The sequence below is a fragment of the Macrotis lagotis genome, chromosome 3 (assembly GCF_037893015.1).
Source record: "Macrotis lagotis isolate mMagLag1 chromosome 3, bilby.v1.9.chrom.fasta, whole genome shotgun sequence".
NCBI classification, from domain to species: Eukaryota; Metazoa; Chordata; class Mammalia; order Peramelemorphia; family Peramelidae; genus Macrotis; species Macrotis lagotis.
This window is the reverse complement of record NC_133660.1, coordinates 280,643,510-280,666,934: the sequence shown is the minus strand read 5'-3', so window position 1 is coordinate 280,666,934 and position 23,425 is coordinate 280,643,510. Positions and strand designations below refer to the sequence as shown.

Here is a 23,425-nt window from a genome sequence, read left to right as displayed (position 1 = left end):
CTTAGAATATGACAATCAAGAATAATAACCTACCTAACAAAACTTAATATAAGTGAGAAAAAAATGAACCTTTAATGAAATAAGTTTCTGAGTATTCTTGAAGAAAAGACAAGAGCTGAGTAGACTTTGAAACATAATACTCAAGACAAATAAACAAGTGACAAATCATAAGGGATTAAAACAAGGTTATACTATTTATATTCTTATATGTAACCTCTCAGAACTTCATTATCACCAGAAGTTGTAGAGGGAGTCTAATTTGACAAGAGGGCCTGGATGTGATTCAATTGTGGATAAATGTTCTCAAAAGAAGACTGGAATGGTGGAGAAGAGGAATGCACTGGGAGAGGAGAGAGGAAGAGGAAGAATGGAGAAAACTATCTGACATAAATTAAGTGTGCAAGGAAGAGTTTATGTAATGGAGGGAGCAATATGGAGGAAAGGGTGATACTTGGGCCTCATTCTCATCTGAACTACTTAAAGGAGGAAAAAATGCAATATACACAGTTACAGAAATTCATTTTAGCAATAGGGAAATAAGAAGGACATTAATTAAGCGGGGAAAGGATGGGAAATAAGTATAGAATAAGGAAGATGATGGAAATAAAACAAGATTCTTAAAGAGGGGATAGGGAAAAAAGAAAAGGAAATGTATGAAGGAAAATACAAAATTAATGATCAAAAACTGTGAAAATGAATGCGATGAATTCACCTGTAAAATGGCTTAGCAAACAGAATCCAACAAAATGTGGTTCATAAAACACACACTTAAAAATATACACATGGAGTTAAAAAGAACAGATTGGAGTAGAATCTATTATTCTTCACTTAGAGTAAAAAAGGCAAAGGTGGGGGCGGCTAGGTGGCACAGTGGATGGATAAAGCACCGGCCCTGGAGTCAGGAGGACCTGGGTTCAAATCCGGTCTCAGACACTTAATAATTATCTAGCTGTGTGGCCTTGGGCAAGCCACTTAACCCTGTTTGCCTTGCAAAAACCAAAAAAAAAAAAGCAGAGGTGGAAACTAGAATTTCAGGCAAAACAAAAGCAAAAATAATTTAATTTTAAAATTTGATTTAAAAAAAAGAAAAATGAAAAAGTTTAAGAAGAAATCAAAACAATTAGGAACACTTCTGTCCAACTATATGCCAATAAAATTGACAATGTAAATAAAATGGAAAAATATTTACAAAAACTATTTACCAGATTATCAAAATAACAGGAAATAGAATACTGAAATTGCTCTATCTTAGGAAAAGAAACTGACTAAGTCAGAAATGAACTCTCAAAGGAAAAAAAAAAGATCAGATGGATTCACAGTAAATTCTATTAAACATTTAAAGAACAATTAATTCTAATACTACATAAACTGTTTAAAAAATAGATAAAAGGAGTCCTACCAAATTTCTTCTAACACAAATATGGTCTTGACAACATTTAAACTGGGGAGTCAAAATAGAAAAAGAAAACCACAGACCAATTTTCCAATATGTCACAAAGATAATACACAATGACGAGGAGGAATTTTTACCAGGTTTTGTGGCTGGTTCAGTATTAGAAAAACCATCAGCATAACTGATTCTATTAATAACAAAAACAACCAAATCATTGAATTATTTAGATAAGAAAAAGTTTTTGACAAAATATAACAATCCATTCCTATTAAAACACTAGAAATCCTAGAAATAGAGCTTTCCTCAAACTAAGGATTATCTATTTAAAACTAAGACCAAGCATTATCTGTAAGCCTTTCTTATTAGAATCAGGGAGGATATCCATTATCACTATTGCAATTCAACACTACTTAAAATACTAGCTATAGCAATATAGGGCAGCTAGGAGTAGGTGGGGCAGCAGATAGAGAGTACCAGCCCTGGAGTCAGGAGGACAGGAGTTCGAATATAACCTCAGACTCTTACTAGCTGTGTGATCTTGGACAAGTCTTAATCCCCATTGCCTCACATCCAGGACCATCTCCTGTTGTCTCAATTTATATTTAACTACTGGCCCCAGATAGCTCCAGAGGAGAAAGTGAGGCTGGTGACTTAGCACAGCCCTGCCTCATAGCATCACTTCTCTGATGTCATGGCCTTCTTCAAGAATGAAGGATAAACATCATCACCATCATAGCCAATAAGACAAGAAAAAAAAATCATCGAAGGAATAAACATAGGCAAAGAGTTAATAAAAAGATCACTTTGGGAAAATATAATGGTTTACTTAGAAAAACCTAGAGAGTTAACTAAAAAATAATGGAGACAACGAACAACTTAGAAAATCTGCAGCATATAAAATAAAGCCCCACAAGTTATCAGCATTTCTCTATGTTATCAATAAAACCCAGCAGGAAGAAACAAAGAAATTCCATTTAAAATGAACAAACAATATAAAATACTTGGGAGTCTACTTGTCAAGTCAGAAACAAATTATATGAACACAATTACAAAACATTCTCAACACAAAAATATCTAAATAATTGGGAGAGTAGAATATAATGGATATAATAAAAATGACAATACTATCAAAATTAATTTGCTTATTTAGTGTCATGTAAAACTAACAAAAGATTACTTTTATAGGGCTAGGAAAAATTCATCTGGAAGTACAAAAAACATTCAAAAAGGAAAAAATAGTAAGGGAATCAATGAAAAATAGGGGAAGGAAAGGGTCCTTCAAGTGGTAGGTCTCAAACTATACAAAAAGGTATAATTGTCAAAACAATTAGATACTGAGTTAGATTGGAACAGATCAGATTTTTTTTTTGTTTTGTTTTTTATGTTTTTACAAGGCAATGGGGTTAAGTGGCTTGCCCAAGGCCACACAGCTAGGTAATTATTAAGTGTCTGAGACCGGATTTGAACCCAGGTACTCCTGACTCCAGGGCCGGTGCTTTATCCACTGCGCCACCTAGCTGCCCCTAGAATAGATCAGATTTAAGAACTCATCTTAAAATGCTTGATAAAACTAGAAAGTAGTTTGACAGAAACTAGGTATAGAAAAGTACCTCACACTACATCTTTAAAGAGAAACTAGGTACAAGATTCAGAAATGGAGGAGTAAGGAAGAAATTATGTGTCAGTCCTACTACGCTGGGGAATGTGACATTATGACCAAATGGAGGGGTAAAATGAATAATTTTGATTATACAAAATTTGAAAGGTTTTGCACAAACAAAACCAAGGTTGCTAAAATCAGATAAAAAGCTGGAAAATGGGGAAAAGTCTTTGTAGCATTGTTTCTCTGATAAAAATTTCATTTCTAAGAGATATAAGGTGCTTAGTAAAATCTAGAAGAAAAAGAGCCATTTCCCCAGTTGATAAATGTTTAAAAGATATGATTAGGCAATATGGATTTTGCAAGGTAGTGGAGTTAAGCGACTTATCCAAGGTCACACTGCTAGGCAATTATTAAGTGTCTGAGGCCACATTTGAACTCAGGTCTTCTTGAATCCAGGGCTGGTGCTCTATCCACCACACCATATAGCTGCCTCTTGATTAGGCAATATGAAAAAAAAAAGTCTAAATCACCAATAGAGAAATGTAAATGAAAATATATCACCTCACACTCACCAGATTGCTTATAATAACAAAAACAACAAATTCCTAGAGGGAATGGGAGAAAATGGATTCACTAATATGCTGTTGGGGTACTTAGGTGCCAGAGTGGATAGAGCATCAGGCCTAGTATAGGAAGATCCAAGTTCAAATTCAGTTTCATATATTTACTCACGGCATGACACTAGGTAAGTCACTTAACTCAGTTTGCTTCAATTTCCTCATCTGTAAAATGAACTAGAGAAGGAAACAGCAAACACCTCCAGTATCTTTGCCAAGAAAACCCCAAACGGGGTCATGAACAGCTGGACACGATTGAGAGTGACTGAACCACAACAAAATGCACTTCGGAATTATGACCAAAAAACAATGCATACTTCTTGACCCAGCAATACCTTCAGGTCTGTATCCTAGAGATCAGAGGAAAAGGATCCATGAATACAAAAATATTTATAGCAACTTTTTTTTCTTCTGATGGGCAAAAAATTGGGAACTGAGAGCATGCCCATCAATTGGGAATGGATGTTATATTATAAGAAATGAGGAGGGGTATGGTTTCAGAAAAAACTGGGGAGATTTCTATGGGTTGATGCAAAGTGAGGTGACAGAACCAGAACAATCTAGAATCTAGAAAAAGTACTATTAAGAGACTTGGTGACTTTGATCAAGAAGATGTTCAAGACAATCCCAAGGACTCATGAAGAAAAATATTCTCTATCTGGAGAAACAAAATGGATGAACTCTGAATGCAGACTGAAGCATACTCTCTCTTCTCTTTTCTATCTCTTTCTCCATCTCCCTCTCAAGCAGAGCTAATGTAGAATTGTTTTTCTATGTTTAGATATATTTTTAATGAATTCTATTTCTCTTATCTTCACAATGAGTGGAGGAGAAAGAAGGGAGGGAGAGAATTTGGAACTGAATTAAATAAAATTTTGTATTTGTAACTAAGTTATCAACATGACAATCAGCAGATCAAATTTTAATTTCCATGATCTAAGAGGTTCCAAAATATAAGTTTTAACCTGATAAAATTTGCGTTGGGATATTTCTTTTACCGGAAAGGAAGATAATCCACAAGGAAGAGCCTGATCCTTGACAGAACCAGAGCTACAGAAGTATATCAGGATGTTTCCAAAAGAAAAAGAAATGACCAGAATTTTATGTTACTGTTTACCTTTTCCTTTTTGCACTATTTGTCTGTACGGGTTATTTAATCAAAGGGAACTGCGCCCTTTTTTAACTTTATCCACTCTATAAATGCCCCTCATGGGCTATATGTTGCCTGCCTATCCTCCAACAACCCTTGTCTCCATGATGCCTCATTTTTCCCTTCACCTTTAATTGCTCTACAGTTGACGTAATGATATCAATCTTGCTCAAAATGGGGGAAATGTCAAAGTTACTATCTTTCAAATCTATAATTCTGTAAAAAAGTCTGAAATAATATCTTTTCATATGTAAATTGGAGGGAGAGACAGAATGTCAGGAAGTTCAGGAAGTTCATTCAAGAAGAAGATAATTATGTGTAAGGATGATATTCTTTGATAAGCAATTGTGCAACCTAATAGACTGGCCTCCAAGGAGATTTAGTGATTTCCTTATCCTTTTTCTTATGTATAAATATATCCAGGGTGATCATTTCCAAAATGGCCTCCCACTTGGAGGTTTCTTGGTAAGTCTTAAGAGAATAAACTTCATGTCTAAAACTAGATTAGTTTTATTTTAGTCCTAAAATTTATGTTTACAAGACCGTCACCAAAATTGTCATTAAGCACCTGGGCTCTATATGGCCTCCATGGAGAATCAGACCCAAGTCTTTGTGATATGCTTGACTTACTACTGTAAAAATGAACTGAGTCTTATGAAGGACTTCTCTAACTATCCTGAAAGGTCCCTGATGAATCTCCATCATTCCCATTTTACAGATAAGAGGTGAAATGATTTTCTCATAGTCAAACAGTCAGGAAGGATCAGAGCCACATTTCTTCCCACCTCAGGGTCTGGGATGGGAGCAAAGGACAAAATTCATCTCTTTGACATACAAACAGCACCTTTGCTATAGATCTGTCAATATTGCCTGGCTTCACTTAGACAGCATGTCCTCCTCCTTCTGTTGTATACAGCCTACCCATCCAGCCAAGACCAAACTCTTCCTATTGATCCTCCTCCTCTTCCTTCTCCTTCCACCTCCTCCCTCTCTTTCTCTTCCTCTTCTTCCCTCTCTGGTGTGTGTGTGTGTGTGTGTGTGTGTGTGTGTGTGTGTGTGTGTGTGTGTGTACTAGGTTTTCCCCTTTTCTGAATAATCACCATTTGCTGCTTATTTGAACTCCAACAGGATTCAAAGGCTTTCTCATACACTTAAAGATTTTCACTCACTGTATCATCTACATTTAGTTTTTAGTTCAATAGTAAGGTCTTTAAAGACCCCCTAATATCTTGTTTGCATTTTGCATGATATTTAACAATACAATGAACATTTAATAAATGTTTGCTGACTGAAAACATTAGGTTAACCCTCCAAAACCCAAATTATTTTGATGGCAACAGTCTGGATTTAGATTAACTTTTTTTTTAAGAAACTAAAACAATGACTCACTTGTTGTGTGATAAGATTTAATTTAGCTGGTACCGGCAGAAATCTTCCAACTAAGGTAGTCAAAGGTTTAGGCACATCTGCAAGGAAAACAATTTAAATTTGTAGCATATAAAATCCATCTTCTACTTATCAACTGAAGAATGGAAACCTAAGTATCCACTGCTGTGGATGGATCATAAGGTTGATTTATCTATTTATTTATTCTATAATATTTTCTTTTCCTTGAAAAACTTCCTGAGGCACCAGCTTTCTGACCAGGTTGGTGAATAGCCTGGGATTCCATGAGGCAATCCTGGTCTGAGAACTCAGAAAAAAGACAGGACAGTTTTTTTTAGGTTTTTGCAAGGCAAATGGGGTTAAGTGGCTAGCCCAAGGCCACACAGCTAGGTAGTTATTAAGTGTCTGAGACCGGATTTGAACCCAGGTACTCCTGACTGCAAGGCTGGTGCTTTATCCACTACACCACCTAGCCGCTCCCAACTGGACAGTTTTGATGATGATGTTCATCCTTCAGAATCAAAGATGACAATGTCATATACATGATGACATGACTTGCATAACTGGGCAGTTTTATATGTGTAATGTTGCATCCTCCCACCACCTTCCTTTTCTTGGCCCCAGCTTCTTCCATCTCCTGCATTAAGTGTGTGTGTGTGTGGGGGGGTTCTATATATTGACATCCAACGGACCCAGAGCATGTAATGATCACATGCTCAACAAAACAGCTTCCTCTGGCTTCTTCCTCTGTGACTCCAGGGGATGGGACTCTGGTAATCCAAAGGAGTCTAGAGATGGCAAAAGGGTCCTTCCTAAGCCCAGGCAGCTCCATAACCCTGCAGGAATGAGCTGCGGATGCCTGAAGCAGAAACCCCAGAGAGCTGAGGAGGAGGAGGTGCAAGGCCATTCCTTCAACATCCTTGAATCATTTCTCTTTGGGCCTCATCTGTCCTGATGAACTGTAACATGCTGCTGTCCTTGGTGGGAGGGGTGGAGGGGATGGGACTTGTCTGGGGTCAAAGTGTTCCATTGAAATTACTGACAAGACAGGTGGATGTGCTTAGTTAAGGCCAAGGAAGGCTGTGATTTGCCTCATTAAAAGTTCTATTTCCTACTGAGGTTATCAGAACATGCAATTCAATACTTATAACACAAATTATGCTGGGTTTTATCTCTGATCACTCAGAAACCACAATTAGTTTCTCATAACACACTTTAGGTCATCATTATCACAAACAACCTAAGTGAGCCACTGTCAATTATCATCCTGTTGATGAAGCCGGGAAGGGCCCATTAAGAGCCATCTGGAGTGTTCAGCATTTTGAAAAATGGTTTCTAATATAGATAGTATAGATTTCATAGTAAGAACTGTTTTTTCAGTGACCACAGTCACATTTTTAATCATCTTTTACCAAACTGAACAGGTTAGACCAACCTCTGAACATTCTATTTGCTGATTTCATTTCAATTCTGGCCCATAATTAAGATCAGCTCCAAAGAGACACATGGGTACCAGTCTGTGCCAGTTATTCTGGGGGATAGGAGAGTTGATGAAAGCCTAGGTCTTTGGGTTGTCCCCAACCCCATCATAGTTCTTTCCATCCTCACAAACACATTTACTCACTCAAATGGACAGATAAAAGATAAAGAAGACATTATTTCTTCATTGACTCTTGTTTACCTGGTTGCAGGTAATTATTTTGTTCTTGATACTGAGGAACCAAATGAACAGCTTTGAGTTCTCTTGTGCCGGAATTGTTTATGCATAACATTTGGGTGCCCCCTTTCAATTGACATATTACCTAAAATAAAAAAGAAATCACACAATATTTTAAAAGGGCAACTACAATGATATGGAGAGAAAAACCTCACAAAATGCCTCAAATCTCTGAGAATTTGGAGTCTTAGGAAAAAAATGGCAGCAATGTTCATGGTCTTAATTCCATGCCCTGTTTCTTCTTGCTCTCTAGAGTTGCAGCCCAATAACTTCCCAGCTCCCCCCCCCAGTCCCTTTCCTGTCCCTAGATGGCGAGGGAGGTGCTGCTAGTAACAAATTGCTGGGCTCTCTGGAAACCTGTGCACATCTGGGTTCTCCCGAGGGGTTTCTGACAGTCTGATCTTCATGTGAAAAAAATAAGACTAGATATTCACTGCAATGAATAGTTACAGCATCAGCCCTGGAGTCAGAAAGAATCATCTTCCAGAGTTCAAATTCAGTTTCAGATACTTCCTAGCTGTGTGACCCTGTGTCATACAAATGTGCTTGCCTCAGTTTTCTTATCTCTAAAATGGGTTGGAAAAGGAAATGGCAAACCATTCTAGTATCATTGCCAAGTAAACCCCATATGGGATCATGAAGAGTCAGACACAACTGAAAAATGTCAGAAAACATTGCAACATCATCCTTGGAACCCAGGGAGAGTGTGGAATTGGGAATTCTTCTGGTAAGTCAATCTACTAAACTCTTGGGGGCCCAGGATGACTCTGCTTCCCAAAGAATAGCTCTAGGGTTGGTCACTGTGTCTCCACTGTTCTTAGCACTCATACAGGACAGTAATGCTTGGTCTTACTAAAACCACATCTTACTCTAATGATCCATTTTAAAGATACACTTTATACTTAATTTCCTGCAGATCCTCCCAACCTCCTAGTTATCTTGCTGCACACATGTTTGCTTCCATGGGCATCTGTCTCATGACAAGCTGGAACTGAGGGTGAAGCCCAGGGGTCCCACCTGTCCTCAGGGCCTGAACAAAGCCTCCAGTGGGGCTGGCTTTCTGGGATACCAAAATGAAGGAAAGACCCACCTGCCCCACAGGAATTTTTTTTAGGTTTTTGTAAGGTACTGGGGTTAAGTGGCTTGCCCAAGGCCACACAGCTATGTTATTAAGTGTCTGAGGTCGGATTTGAACTCAGGTCCTCCTGACTCCAGGGCTGGTGCTCTATCCACTGCACCACCTAGCCGCCCCTCCCTCCAGGAATTTTTAATCTAATTGGAAAGACCAAAAGCAAGCACCACAAAGGACACAGCTACATACCCACACACAATACCCAAAATGTGGGGTCTAGTCCTGCCCACTGAGTACAAGGTGCTAACTCTGCTGTCACATTAAAATTGAGATTCTGATATCCCTTCTTTCCTGCCTCAACAATGGTCAGAAGGATTGATTCAGGCTGGGGCTCTTAGACCAATACAATTTTGAGACCAGCCACTCGTCTGCCTTGTAGATAGTCTCCAAGTATCTTGGGTGCTCTCTGCTTGTGGGGTGGCTGGGATTATGGGGTGGGAGGTGTCTCTACTCCAACCTCAGCAAGCCAGATTGGGACTCAAGGTAAACCATCAAGTGCTGTGAGTGGTTCTGTATAGCTAAACTCAGCCTGGTCACTCTGCAGTGTACTGAGTCTTCACCATGCTCATTGAGAACCAGGGCTTGCCTTCCTTTCTGGTAAGGTGGTGCAGTGGCAGACCTTAGCAGTAAGACTGAATGCAAATCTGTCATCATCCAACCATTCCTCCATCTGTCCTTCCATCCATTTGTCTATACATCTCTCTATCCTTCTATACATCTGTCCATACATCCACCTGTCACTATATAGAGATTCCATGATTGATCTTCCCCTTTCCTTATAAACTTAATGTTTAATGCCGCAGGCAGACACTAGCTGTAGGGCCTTGGGCAAGTTACTTCTCCTCTTCATCATGACTTCTTGTGAAGCTCTGATGAATTCTTGGTGAAGTTTTAGGCCCTGGAGACCCTCCTGCCTTGGTTCCCACCATATGGGCTGCTCATTCTGCCAACTGGGTTGAAGGATGGACCAATAAGGAGGTTTGTTACTTCCATTCTTCAAGGCCACTTGGCTCAGTTCAGAAAAGGCTCCCCAGATGACTCATCCCCAGTCTCTGGCCTTGAGTCCAGCCTCATGATCCTGCTCATTTTGGGGTAAGTACCCACCCAGGATCTGACTGCCATTTACAGTCAATTCATATTTCCAAGATCTAAGTCCAAACCAAGAACTCCACAGATTAGAATAAAAACAGAGGCTTTTGATCATTTCTAGAACTGGCATTCCTAGAACTAAGAAGGGTGCCAGTTAAGTAGAGAGTAGACCCCAGGAAAAGAGGAAAATAGCAAACTTGTTAATGAATTAACATGTGTATACACAATGTCACTTTCCTAGACTCTGTGGCATTCTTACCATTGGGTTAGACTCCTTCTTATGGGAACAGCTGGAATTCTCCATAGGTTCTTGTGATGTTGGGAACTTGCAGCAGCCCTCCTGTGCATGTGCATTCTGAAAAACTGCCTCCTCCTGGTTGTTAGTGGTAATAGTACCAACTGCTTCCCTTATTTCCACCTAAGAAAAGCAAAGTCACTTCAGAGTCTGACTTATTTGACCTCAACAGATAGAAAGGACTGAAAATTCAAATTCTAGTTCCATTAAAAAGAAGACATGCTAAGTAAACATGGTCCTTAACTAAATTTAGTGACTGTCTTCTGTGGCAGGAGAACAGCTCTCATTTTCCTTGGTGGTGGTGGGGGAGATGGAATATATCAGAAAGGAGTTGTCACATCCTTGTCTAACAGATATCACTGGTTATCATGAAGTGAATTGTAATGCAATTAGTCCACCCTAGGGGCCTCTGTTGGAAGGATGAAGCCCCTCTGACCTGCTTTAATACCCCCCATCTTTAAGGAGGTTCAGGGCTGGCTGAACCCTCATACATAGAGGTCACTGAAACTGACTGGAATGACCACCCCATTCCCTAATCATGCTTAGAAGGTTCATTTGAGGGTTCTAGTTGGGTTCAAAGCCATTGCTTGTAATCCAATACTATGTACAGTAGTTTAATAACAATGAAGAGTTCTGGGTTACTGTTACCAAGGAAACCACTTCTGCTTTCCCTCTCCAACTAAGCTATGGACCGCTAAAGGAAGAAGTCCATTCTTCAGTTCACTGACATTCAGTAAAAGTCAACATATATTCATTAAGACTACATTACCCAGCACAAAGCTGAATGTGTGAATGAATGAAAAAACATTTATTTAGAGGGATTCAAACACAACAGTCCATGTCTTCCAATCTTAAGGCCTTTACTGTGCCATGGTCCCCTTTGGCAGCTGGGCAAAGTCTAGGGACCCCATCTCAGAATCATGTTTTTTATGCATAAATATAAAAGGAGTACAAAGGAAGTTAAATACAATGAAATATAGTATGGAAGATATTTTTAAAAATTCAGAGCAGAAGCCAGAGAGAGACCCTGAAATGAAAATGAACTCAGGTCCTTCTGACTCCAGACCCTGAAATGAAAATGACCATCCATGTTATTAGCCTTGTAGGCAGTTGTGTCCACAACACGTTGGAAAGCACCTTCCATTCAAATAAACCCCATATTCAGTTGTTGAGGAAAGAGGGGCAGAGGTGTCTGACACATCCACCCACTACTGGCTCCTCCAGTCAGTTAAGATATGCATCTGAAATAAAAGCTACCCCAAATTCTCTTGAGTAATTCAAATGGAATTACTTACAGAAGTAGTTTATTCTTGTGAAAGCATTGTGTCAGTCCATGAGACAGAGAGAAAACATTAAGCTTATAAGGAAAGGAGAAGATCAATCATGAAATCTCAGTATAGTGACAGTTGGATGTATGGACAGATGTATAGGATAGAGAGATGTATAGCCAAATGGATGGAAGGACAGATGGAAGAATGGCTGGATGAATATCTCACATCTCACTCTGAGGTTCAGATGAACAGAGATTCTCGAACTCTTGGTCAGTAGAGAGAAAGTTTTAGGCATGTCCTAGAAGGTGGTGTGATAAGAGAATTATTTGAATTTACTTTATGATTGTCATTTTTTTAAGGTTTTTTTTTTTTTGCAAGGCAATGGGGTTAAGTGGCTTGCCCAAGGCCATACAGCTAGCTAAGTGTCTAAGACCGAATTTGAACTCAGGTCCTCCTGACTCCAGGGCCAGTGTGATCGTCATTTTCTTAAGACAGCCAGGTACATGATTAGATGGAGCTTGCAGAATTTGACTGACATCAAATTTCAGCTCAACAATTGACCGGTTAGCAATAAGCCAATTTCTGACTCAGATGAACATTTCTCAGCTTTGCTTTTTACTTTACTTTTTACTTAAGTAGCCATGTATACTTCTAGTTTTAATGGTTAGCCTGCCAAATCTAGCCTTATTCCCAGTGACTCAATCTCCCCCTTCTCCTGTTCTTTGTTGTATACACCTTTACAACTCCTTCCTCCCCCTGTAAAATTCTATAGTATCCATCTGGCCTTGTAACTTAAACCCCTATAAGGTTGCTGAGGTGCACTTTCTAGGCTCCATTTTTTTTATTGTTGCTTTTCAAGAATTTCAGTTATGTTGGGCTCTGTGATCCCATGTGAGGTTTTCTTGGCAGAGATACTGGAGAGATTTGCCATTTTCTTCTCCACTCACTTTGCAGATGAGGAAACTGAGGCAAATGGGGTGAAGGGATTTGTCCAGGGTCATACAGTTAAGAAATGTCAGAGACTGGATCTGACCTCAGTTGAGTCTTCCCAGCACTCTCTCCACTGTGGCAACACCAAGCCATCCATCTGTGCTCCAAGCATATAAGAAGCTATTAAAATATCTCTATGATACCAATTATGCTATAGCTGCTGATTTGTTTCTTGGGTGGGTTCTGTCCTGAGATGAATTGTGACTGGCAAATGCAGGTTTTTGGAAAGAAAATAGAGATTTATTAAAGGAAGTTACAGCATATTAAGAAAGTAATAGGAAAGTTAGAAAGAGTTTAAAGAGTAGACCACGTGGAGACTGGAAGGTAAAAGGGACCAGCCCATCCCCCTTATCTCTTTAAATTCTCTCAGAGTCCATGGGAGGGGGGTGGAGATTTTGGGGAGGGGTCTCTTTTGGGTGGTCTTCCAGGACCTGTGCTCCCTGGCTACCCCACCAAAAAAACAATGAAATCCAAATCAGGTTGAAGGTCAGGCCCTCAGGTGTGGAAGGTCAAGGAAGATACCTTTTACATGCAAACAAAAGATTTACAAAGTTAGTCTCCAACTGATCTCATCACTCCCATGCCCAGGTTTCTCTGCATCAATGTCAGCCACCTGACAGTCTCACCTTCCTAAAGTTGCAGAAATTTGGCACCACAGAATGGCCACCGAGGAGCCAAGGGGTCAGGATGAGCTTGGGTAGAGCAGAGCCAAAGAAGAGGACAGGTTCACACTCATAAAGTCTGACCTGGCAGCTCAAGCTAAATTCTAATTATTTCCTGGGAAGCTCAGTCTGTTTCATTGGAGCAGGAACCCAAGGAAAGGAAAAAAGTAAACCCTTTGATGAAGATATTATGCCCACAGCCATGATTAGTTATAAAATGTATTCATCATAGGATTCTACATTTACTTCTTGCAAAAGATAAGTCATTTGCTAGTTCAAGGAAATAGCAGAGGCAGATTATACACCGAGACCAAGTCCCTGCTATGAATTACAAGTCATAGAAAATTCAAATTGAGCACTTAGGAAGGCAAACAAGGATCTCCCAGACAATTTTGAATTTATTATGAAAAAGTCATGCCAGACTAAACTAATTTCCTTATTTCGATATGGTACTATGGTACTAGCCTGGGAGGTTAAGAGAATGCGTAGACAGACAGCAAATTAAATTAAGCCAACAGGCATGCATCAAGTGGCTATTTGCAAGGCAATGTACTAAGACATGATATTTAGGTTTCAACAAGCATTTGGAATCTTATTATGGAAATCCTCATGGACAACACGGGGAAACGAGGATGGTATTGTCTCCGTTGACCCTGACAACACTGACTAATGGAATGGCAGCGGCCCTGGTCACTGGTGCATAGCTACGGAGCTCTGGGCTGGACGCTGCCCTAGTCAACATTTTTATCAATGAGGTAGATGACATCACAGATTGTTTATCAACTCTATGGTGGACAAAAAGATGAGTGACAAAAGTGGGCAGACCACAGAACCAATATCCACAAAGTGTGTCGCAAGTTGGAGCAATGAGACTTAAGACAATAAATGGCTATGTTACGATGTTAAATGTCTTCTAAAGCCAAGAGCCTTTCCATGAGGAGGGCCTCAGGGATTCTGTTCAGGTCCTCTCATAAATAACACAGTGGAAACCTTCCTTTAAACCAAACTTTGTGTTAAACGCAAGGCCCATGGCTACAGCTTGCCATACTCCCAATGAAACAGCATTATGTTTTGTTTTATTTGAAGCAATGGGATTAAGTGACTTGCCCAAGGCCACACAGCTAGGTGTGTAAGCAATTATTGTCTCTGAAACTGAATTTGAACTTGGGTCCTCCTGACTCCAGGGCCAGTGCTCTATCCACTGTGCCACCTAGCTGCCCCCCTAACAGTAAGTTTTTAAACTAAGTGAGAGGACAGTGTAATGTAGGGGTCAGTGCCCAGTTTCTGTCACCATTTGATATTGAGCAAATATGATTCCTGGGCAAGAGGGCACCTCCTTTTTAGGCCTCATACCCCTGCCTATGATTCTTCTGTGTTTCATGAATTACAGTCATGTGTCAACTTTACTACGAATATTGGTGCTAAAAAACAAGATGACTTTTGGGGTAGGAAGCCCCAAACTTTGGGATCCAAGTGTTGTTTCTTTCCCTTTTCCTTTCTTTCCTTCCTTTCCCCCTTCCCTTCTTTCCATTTCTTCCTTCCTCTATTTCCAATCTTCAGGATTAAGCACCACCCCTTATCCATCTCCTTTTGTGCTAATGCAATGGGGCCATCCATTCAACTGCATGCTACACTCAGGTAGTGTGTATTCTTTAGTTTCTCCATTTCCTTTTTCCTCCATGGGCTATTCATCTCCTGAGTGATTGTGGGTTTTCAAGATAAGGCCCTGCAGTGTTCTGGTGCAGAACTGCCATGTCACCAGCAAAGACAAGAGGTCAGATGAGGAGAGCCAGCTTTAGATTTTATAAGGATCCACCTCCATGATATCAAATAGTGCCCTGATAGCCATTTCCCTGTGTTACACCTCACACTATGGTTGTATTGGCCTTTGAGATTATCTCTGTCCAGGAATCTTGTATAAAGAACGCACTGGAGCTCCCATCCTCATCTCTATCTCCAAGGGCCAGGCTCTGGGTTCTGTGGATTTGTTTCTCCCAAGTCAGATGCTTCTTTCAAAATCAACAGACAATGGGGTGGCTGGGTGGCACAGTGGATAAAGCACCGGCCCTGGAGTCAGGAGTACCTGGGTTCAAATCCGGTCTCAGACACTTAATAATGACCTAGCTGTGTGGCCTTGGGAAAGCCACTTAACCCCTCGCAAAAACCTTAAAAAAAATCAACAGACAAAAACAGAATCTTGGATGCTAGATCCCTGCTGCCCAGGTAGAGAATGGGAGGTTCATGGCATGGAGGGCATCCTAAGAAAAACCCTGAAGATCTGAAGTCACCAGATTTGTTTGATAAGAGGGTCAAACACTCAAAGGGAACCGTGGCTGTGATTGGAGTGGAGAGAAGTAAGAGTTGACCCATGAGTGGACCATATTCCGTTCTGGACATTTGAGCCTGAAAGGGACACCAGCAATCTGGGGAATTCCACTGGATGATAACTAACAGGGCCAGGCTGCCCAAGAAGCACAAGAAGCCTGGGCCATAGGCTCTTCTCTGCCTAGAAACCTCCAAGATAACAATGTGAAGAGAGTCTATCCCCTCCTGAGCAGAGATGCCCCTTCTTACAGCTTGGGGGATCTGGGACTGAGGGCCCACTCCCTTGAGTACATCAGGCAGGTTTAGAGGGTCATGGGTCTCTCCCAGCATCCCCCAAAGGGGGAATGAAAGGGAAATAGAAGAGAGAGGCAGGTAAGCATATTGCATTTGTTGCCCCTACAAAAATATTTCTGATAACATACTCTGTATCTTGGAGGGTTCTTCATCTCCTGAATACAGCATACTTCAATTAATCCAGACAAGGGAGGGACATCAAGGACAAAGTCCTTCCTTATGGACTTTGGAATTCCTCCAAAGAGCCCATGATTGTGAGGGAACTGATGAGGGCCCAGAAGAATCTGCTGAAGAAATCAGCTTAGAGAAGCAACAGTCTAGAGAGTGGGCATCAAAGAAGAAAGGTGGCATTTTCTCAGTTTGACTTTAGAGGGCAGAAACTAAGACTGATGGACTGAAATGAGAGGAAGAGCTGAGTTTAGCTTCTAATGATTAGAATTATCTGAACATCCACTGGACTTCCTTGGAGGAGAGTAAGTGGTTTGTCACTGGAGGATTACTGGTGGGGGGATCATTCTTTCCTAAGAGGCTTGGCCTGTGGAACCTTCAAGGTCCTGTCCACCTTTAAAGTTCTATGAAATATGCTCCAAAATGTCCATATGTCTGGGGGGCATCATATTATCAAATTTATTCATGAATATTAATGTCAGTCATGAAGGAAAGTGGGTAATACTATATTAATTATAATATCTTAAAGGAGTAAAGAGAATCATAATGAATGAGTTTGCCCATTTTCTGTTTCTTCCCTTTTGGCCTTGTGTCTGGATAATTAGAGCCATTTACTCCATCCTGTCCAGTCAAACATGACTGCTCATTGCTCATTAAGTGAGAACATGGTGGCAAACTTGGCTCCAGTAATTATCTGGGGTTTCAGTGGCAAGTGTGAATGGAGATAATTAGGAAGGATGAGATCCAAAGGCCTCAGATTCCTTTCTTTGTTTGTAGACACTGAAAGTCAATGATTCTTCCCTTCCTGTCCTCTCCACCCCCCTCCTTCTGCTATCCCCAGGCCTCTCTCCTGTCCTTGTATAAAGGGGGTTTCCAAAGTCTTGGTGCAGTGTTAAGCTTCCAGGTGTAAACCTACCCTAAGACTTCCGGGACACCCTGTTCATTATAGGCTGCCCCAGAAATCTGAATTTGCAAGTACTCACTTGGAGCCAGATGATGTCTGCTGTTAAGGGGGAAAGGCATGACTGGCCATAGGATTCCCTTCTAAGCAATGGATGTCTTTGTTGATTGAAACTGAGGAATCCCATGTGGACTACTGTGATCTGGAGGGGGAGGGTGTTAGCAAAGCAGACAGAGAGAGGAGAGGGAGACAAAGAGAGAACACCGCCTGCAAGCCAGCAGCCTTCTGGGGGACTCGGCCCCAGCTCGAGGACAGGATCGCTTCCACCCCAGGAGCATCTGAGCAGGAGTGGAAGTCAATTAGGAACCAATCAGAAGCCCCTGCCGTGGATCAGGTGCTCTCTGTGGGACCCCCCCCCCCAATCCCCAACCACGGCCGCCCTTCCTTAGTAGAAGAATCCTGTTTAAATTCACTTCAATACTGGCCTTGGAGTCAGGAGGACCTGAGTTCAAATTTGACCTCAGACACTTAATAATTGCCTAGCTGTGTGGCCTTGGGCAAGCCACTTAACCCCATTGCCTTGTAAAAACCTAAAATAATAAAATAAAATAAAATAAAAAATAAAATAATAAAAAAATAAATGAATTCACTTCAAATAACGCACCAATGAGATGATGTTGACACTGTTTTCCGCGTTAAGCATGAGATAGAATGATCAATCCCACTCATGACATTAGTGGGATACTTCTCCTTGGCCTTCCCTCTCACTTTAAGTCCTCATGAGTTGGTGCATTTGGGAAAGTTAGTTGAGGTAAAGAAATTAATCCCCATAAATCTTGGGACTAGCGGGGAAATCTAACCCACAGCCACCAGGCCCTCTGATGTGGGCTGAGGATAGATGACAGCTATAAAGTGCCATCCAAATGTTAATGCAGGAGCTCAACTCAGCCCCTTCCCACTTTTTTGGAGTATGGGGGGGCAGTGCCATCTAGTTTCCATGATGGACTTAGTTTGAGAAGACTGCCAATTGGTCAAGGCAGCCAGGTGGTGCAGTGGATAGCACACTGGCCTTGGGGTCAGGAGGCCTAGAGTTTGAATGTGGCCTCAGACACCGGACACTGACTGAGTGACCCTGGGCAAGTCACTTAGTCTTGACTGCCTCACATCCAAGGCCATCATCACCAGTCATCCAGATCCTTGTCTGACCACTGGATCCAGATGGCTCTGGAGGAGAAAGTGAGGCTGGGAACATAGCCAAGGGCCCCCCCTGCCCACTCAAGTCCCATTCATGGGCTTGTCATGGCATCAGCTCCCTGAGGTCATGGTTCTCCTTCAAAATGAAGGACAAACATTATTATTATTATTAGAGTGGGCAGTCCTCCTGTGGCATTCCCATGAATAGGGCTACCTTGAATCAGCCACTCTTCATTCACTTGATGGGCACTGGCCCTCGAAGTCATGGGTCCCGGGTCACTGGGTCTGGCCTGGGATCCCATGTGCTGTGTGATGCTTGGGGACAAGATCACTTTGGGCCCTACAAAGGGGAGAGGGAGGGAATCTTACCGGAATCACCCGGACGTTGTGGTGGGCCGCTCCTTCCCGGGCCGCCCAGGCTCCCAGGGGCAGGATGCTGGGGGGGGTCCTGTGCTGGGTCCTCAGGGAGGACAGGAAGTGGACGTTGTAGGCAGGCAGCTGCAGCTGGGAAGGCGAGGGCAGCATGGTCTCCTCCAGGGGGTTGAGCTCGGGCAGGCTGGCATAGTCTTCCAGGATCTCGTCGTCGGGGTTCTCCTCCACCTTCACCTTGCCACCGCAGTCGGCACTGAGGGGGGGGTTGAAGGGGTGCAGCAGCGGCTCCCGGGGGTCCGCGGAGAAGTAGGCCTCTTTGAAGGAGTGGAAATCTTCCTCCTCCTCCTGCTTGCACATGGCCGAGCTTTTCAGGGCCATGTTTTCGGAAATGAAGGGACTCTCTTGGCTGAACATCTCCGTCACGATCTCGTCTTCGGCGCTTGGCATCCCCCCGAGGAGGGGCTGCTCCTCCAGCTCCACCGAGGACATCTTGAACTGCTCCTCTCCACACTTCTCTTTGTCCAAAATCGCTTTTCTTCCCAGCAAGCCTTTCATCTGCAAAACAAGGGAACCCCAAGGGGCTCTGAAATGGGCCCCAAAGGGCTTCTCCCCGGCCCACCCTGGGCCAGACAACTGTCCCAAATGCCAGGGGTGGGGGACGCGCTGCCAGGGGGTGGGGGCACACTGCCAGGGGGTGGGGGCACACTTCTGGGGCGGGGGGCACACTGCCAGGGGTGGGAGACATGCCACCAGGGGCGGGGGCACACTGCCAGGGGCGGGGGCACACTGCCAGGGGCGGGGGGTACGCTTCCGGGGCGGGGGGCACACTGCCAGGGGTGGGGGCACACTGCCAGGGGCGGGGGCACACTTCTGGGGCGGGGGCACACTGCCAGGGGCGGGGGGCACACTTCTGGGGCGGGGGGCACACTTCTGGGATGGGGGCACACTGCCAGGGGCGGGGGGCACACTGCCAGGGGTGGGGGCACACTGCCAGGGGCGGGGGCACACTGCCAGGGGCGGGGGGGTACGCTTCCGGGGCGGGGGGCACACTGCCAGGGGTGGGGGCACACTGCCAGGGGCGGGGGGCACACTGCCAGGGGCGGGGGGCACACTGCCAGGGGTGGGGGGGCACACTGCCAGGGGCGGGGGCACACTTCTGGGGCGGGGGGCACACTTCTGGGATGGGGGCACACTGCCAGGGGCGGGGGGCACACTGCCAGGGGCGGGGGGCACACTGCCAGGGGCAGCCCCGAGGGTCTCGGCTTCTGCCTGGCCCCATTCTGTCTCAGTGGTCTTCGCGGCCCCCACGGGGCGGGGGGGGACCCACCGCGGGGGGAGGAAGGGCGGCCGCTCAGAGCGCGCTCCCGCCGCCCCGGCGCGTGCCCGCGGCCCCCGGGAGCGCGCCCCGGGAGCGTGCCCCCCGGGAGCGCGCCCGCACCAACCGCCCCGCGCGCGCCCGCGGAGCCCAGGGCAACCGTTGGGGGAGGGGCGGGGCCGCTGGGCATGGGGGGTGGGCGAGGCCTGGGGAGGGCAGGGGGACCCCGCACTCCTGCCCGGGAGCCCCCCGCTGGGTTCAGAGAAGCCCCGGGGACCCGGAATCCGGGCTCAGACCCCAGCTGGGGGTCTTAAGCCCCCCCTTGGGCCTCAGTTTCCTTATCCATGGGGGGCTGGGGGCTGGGGGCTGGGCTGGGGGCTGGGCTGGGGGGCTGGGGGGCTGGGGGCTGGGGGCTGGGGGCTGGGGGCTGGGGGCTGGGGGCTGGGCTGGGCAACTTGGACCCCAAGGAGAAAAATACCGAGTTTTCCATGTAGACGGGAGGGCGCCGCGGGCGGAGGCGGCTCCTTGTCACGTGACAGGCCTGCCTGGGGGAGGGGCAGGTCTGGGGTGTCTACACTGCACACGGGGGGCGAGTGGCGCGTCTACACCACATATTGGCTCCGGGGGTGGTCTGCGCCGGACACAGGCCACGGGGGTGGTCTGCGCCGGACACGGGCCACGGGGGTGGTCTGCGCCGGACACGGGCCACGGGGTGGTCTGCGCCGGACACGGGCCACGGGGGTGGTCTATGCCGGACACAGGCCATGGGGATGGTCTATACTACATATTGGCTACAGGGCTGGTCTACACTAGACACAGGCCATGGGACTGATCTACACTGGACACAGGCCACAGGGGTGGTCTACACCGGACACAGGCCACGGGACTGGTCTACATTGGACACAGGCCACGGGGGTGGTCTACACCGGACACAGGCCATGGGGATGGTCTACACCGGACACAGGCCACAGGGGTGGTCTACACCGGACACAGGCCATGGGACTGGTCTACACTGGACACAGGTCACGGGGGTGGTCTACACTGGACACAGACCACGGGGCGGGGGGTCAGTCTCTACTAGACAGGTCAAGAGCACGTGTGAGAAGCTGCAGGGAGCCAGGCTGGCCCAGCCAGGGAGAGTGGAGACGTCACGCTGGCCGACTGGGCGACCACCGTCTGGTCTGGGGCCAGGCCTGGAGCCAGGGCATCTGCCCTCAGTTGTAGAGGCAGCAGGAACCTCCACCTCCTCTGCAGGAGGGGACCGGCTCTAGGAGATTGGAGAAAAAGGCCTGTGGATCCTGGCAATGAAGGGTGCAGCCCAGACCACTGTCCTGTGCAAAGAAAGTGAAGGCCAAGGAGGGTTTGTGATCCCCTGGCGTCAGAGCTGGGATTTGAACTCGGCACCTGGGGCTCCAAAGCCTGGCCTCTGCCATAGATAGCAAAGCTCCGCACACAGGCTCCTTTCCAGAAGGTCATCACTTCCCTTCAGTCACTCCATATTGATGCACAAACACAGCCCCGCGGCTGTTCCTTTGCCCAGCTTCCCCTCCTGCCCTTCATCTCCCATCCAGGAGCCCCAGGCTCCTTTCTAGGATTGTTTCCTCCTTTCTATTTGGATCCCCTTTGCTCTCTTAATGATTTCCTCAGATTCACTTATCTATGCCTGAATTCCACCCCCACCCAGCCACCAGAAGAATATCAACTAGTGAATGAGAAAACTTCAGAGAAACATGAGAAGATTTGGACGAACTGATGCAGAGAAGCGGGGCCAAAGACACATTATGGGTAATTTTTGATGTTGAGTCATTTCAATGGTCTGACCCATTGGGGGTTTTCTTGACCAAGACACCCAGAGTGGTTTGCCATTTCCTTCTCCAGCTCATTTCACAGGTGAGGAACCAAGTCAAATAGGGTGAAGTGACTTGCCCAGGGTCACACAGAAGAAAATGCCTGAGGCCCATTGAAACCATCCATTAAACCACCCAAGCGCGCCATCACGTGTATTCATGCTGTCTACTCCCCCTAGCACATCCCCACCCCACCCCTCACCCCCAGAACACAAACTCTTTTCAGGCTGGGTGCCTTGTCCTCTTATCACTGTCTAGCCCATAGCCTGGAGAAGATGCTTAATGTTCGCCATTTAAGGGCAGCTCCGGGTCTTTTTAAGATGGAAAAGATCTCAGGTCCTATTTTATTTTTTAATGCTCTATTAATGGTTTTTGTTTTTCATTTCAGGTAAGCCACTTCCCCATCCCCATCCAACCCTCCCTCCATGGTCGAATGGAGGCCATGCTGAGGGAATGCAAGATTTATCCCCACCCCCCTTCTCTTCCTGCTCTTTGGGACCAAGCCTGGGTGTTGCAATTGAACTAGGGTCAGGAGCCCTTTAGTGTTTTCATCAGCACAATTGTGTAAAATGATTGTGTTCTATTTTGAATCAGTTCATATAATTCTCATGTTTTTCTGGATCCTCCCTCATGAAATCAACTCTATCCCTGCACTCAGATTCTAGGTTCTAGGTCATTTCATACCCTTGCACTATCTTCCTTTGGGAAGGAGAGGGTATGGGGGGTTGTTTGTTTTGTTGTGTTTTCTCTTTTTCTGAAACAAGGCTTTGTCATTTCAAATGTACTGCAATTTTCCATGAAATCCCCAAGATATGATAGACAACACAATGGATTTGGAGCCAAATTTTAGAGCCAGGTGGCCCAGGGAATAGAGTGGTGGGCCTGAGATTAGGAAGACCTGAGTTCAAATTCAGTCTCAGACACTAGTTGTGAGACCCTGGACAAGTCACTTAATGCTGTTTGCCTCAGTTTCCTCATCTTAAAAATGAGGAAATGAGCTGGCAAACCTCTCTAGTATTTTTACCAAGAAAACCCCAAATGGGGTCATGATTGAAATGAGTGATGAACAACAAATATGGCATCACCAAATTCCTGCTCTATGACCCATGTGACTTTGGTCAATGATGTCCATTTCTAGTCCACGGGACAAGATGAGCACTACGTATACCAACCCTAAAGCTATGATCTTATGACTACAATTTGTTCAGTGGTTTAGGATGTTTAACACAAGTGCTGGCGGGGACCCTGCTGTATCGAGGCGTGCCCTTTTCTGTCTCTGATCTCTTTGGAGTTTATGGTCACTAGTGGCATGGTTGGATCAAAGACCTTTGAAGAGTCAAACGGTTTTTCAGAAACCTTTTTCCTAACTGGGTTCTTGTTATATCCTGATATGGTGGAGATTGCTGGGAAGTCTGAGCCTGGGACATGTGGGGTGATATGAAGATTATAAACCACCCCACCCCACTGGGAAAGGCACCCAACAGACAGTACCATTGAAGACTGAGGTTAATTTCTTTATTAATGTGAGCCTACATTCATGAAGCATTTCCAAGATTTACATCCCGAAGGGCATATTCTATTTACATGCAGTGGACATTCCAAGAAAGCAATGAATATAAACCACATCTCCATTAAGAATCTGGCCCTCTTCTAAATAAAAATTAAATACATAACACTCTTCCTGTCCCTTTCAACAAATACAAT

The 23,425-nt window shown here is 44.7% G+C and overlaps 1 protein-coding gene across 6 annotated transcripts in view; it reads right to left on the bottom strand.

Moving 5' to 3' along the window:
* Positions 1–20,545, bottom strand: part of TESMIN (testis expressed metallothionein like protein) — a 50,898-nt gene extending 30,353 nt beyond the window's left edge. For 2 of the 6 annotated variants that reach the window (XM_074230887.1, XM_074230892.1), the window contains exons 1-5: positions 20,353–20,545; positions 18,557–19,114; positions 10,347–10,505; positions 7,831–7,951; positions 6,153–6,229 (exon numbers count right to left, since the gene is read on the bottom strand). In XM_074230887.1, coding sequence (XP_074086988.1) covers positions 6,153–6,229; positions 7,831–7,951; positions 10,347–10,505; positions 18,557–19,114; positions 20,353–20,364 — 927 coding nt within the window. In that variant the 5' untranslated portion in view covers positions 20,365–20,545. Of the gene's footprint in view, positions 1–6,152; positions 6,230–7,830; positions 7,952–10,346; positions 10,506–18,556; positions 19,115–19,886; positions 20,240–20,352 lie in introns of those variants that run through there. The other 4 variants (XM_074230891.1, XM_074230889.1, XM_074230893.1 and 1 more) reach the window with 3 other exon arrangements.
* Positions 20,546–23,425: the final 2,880 nt, after the last annotated feature.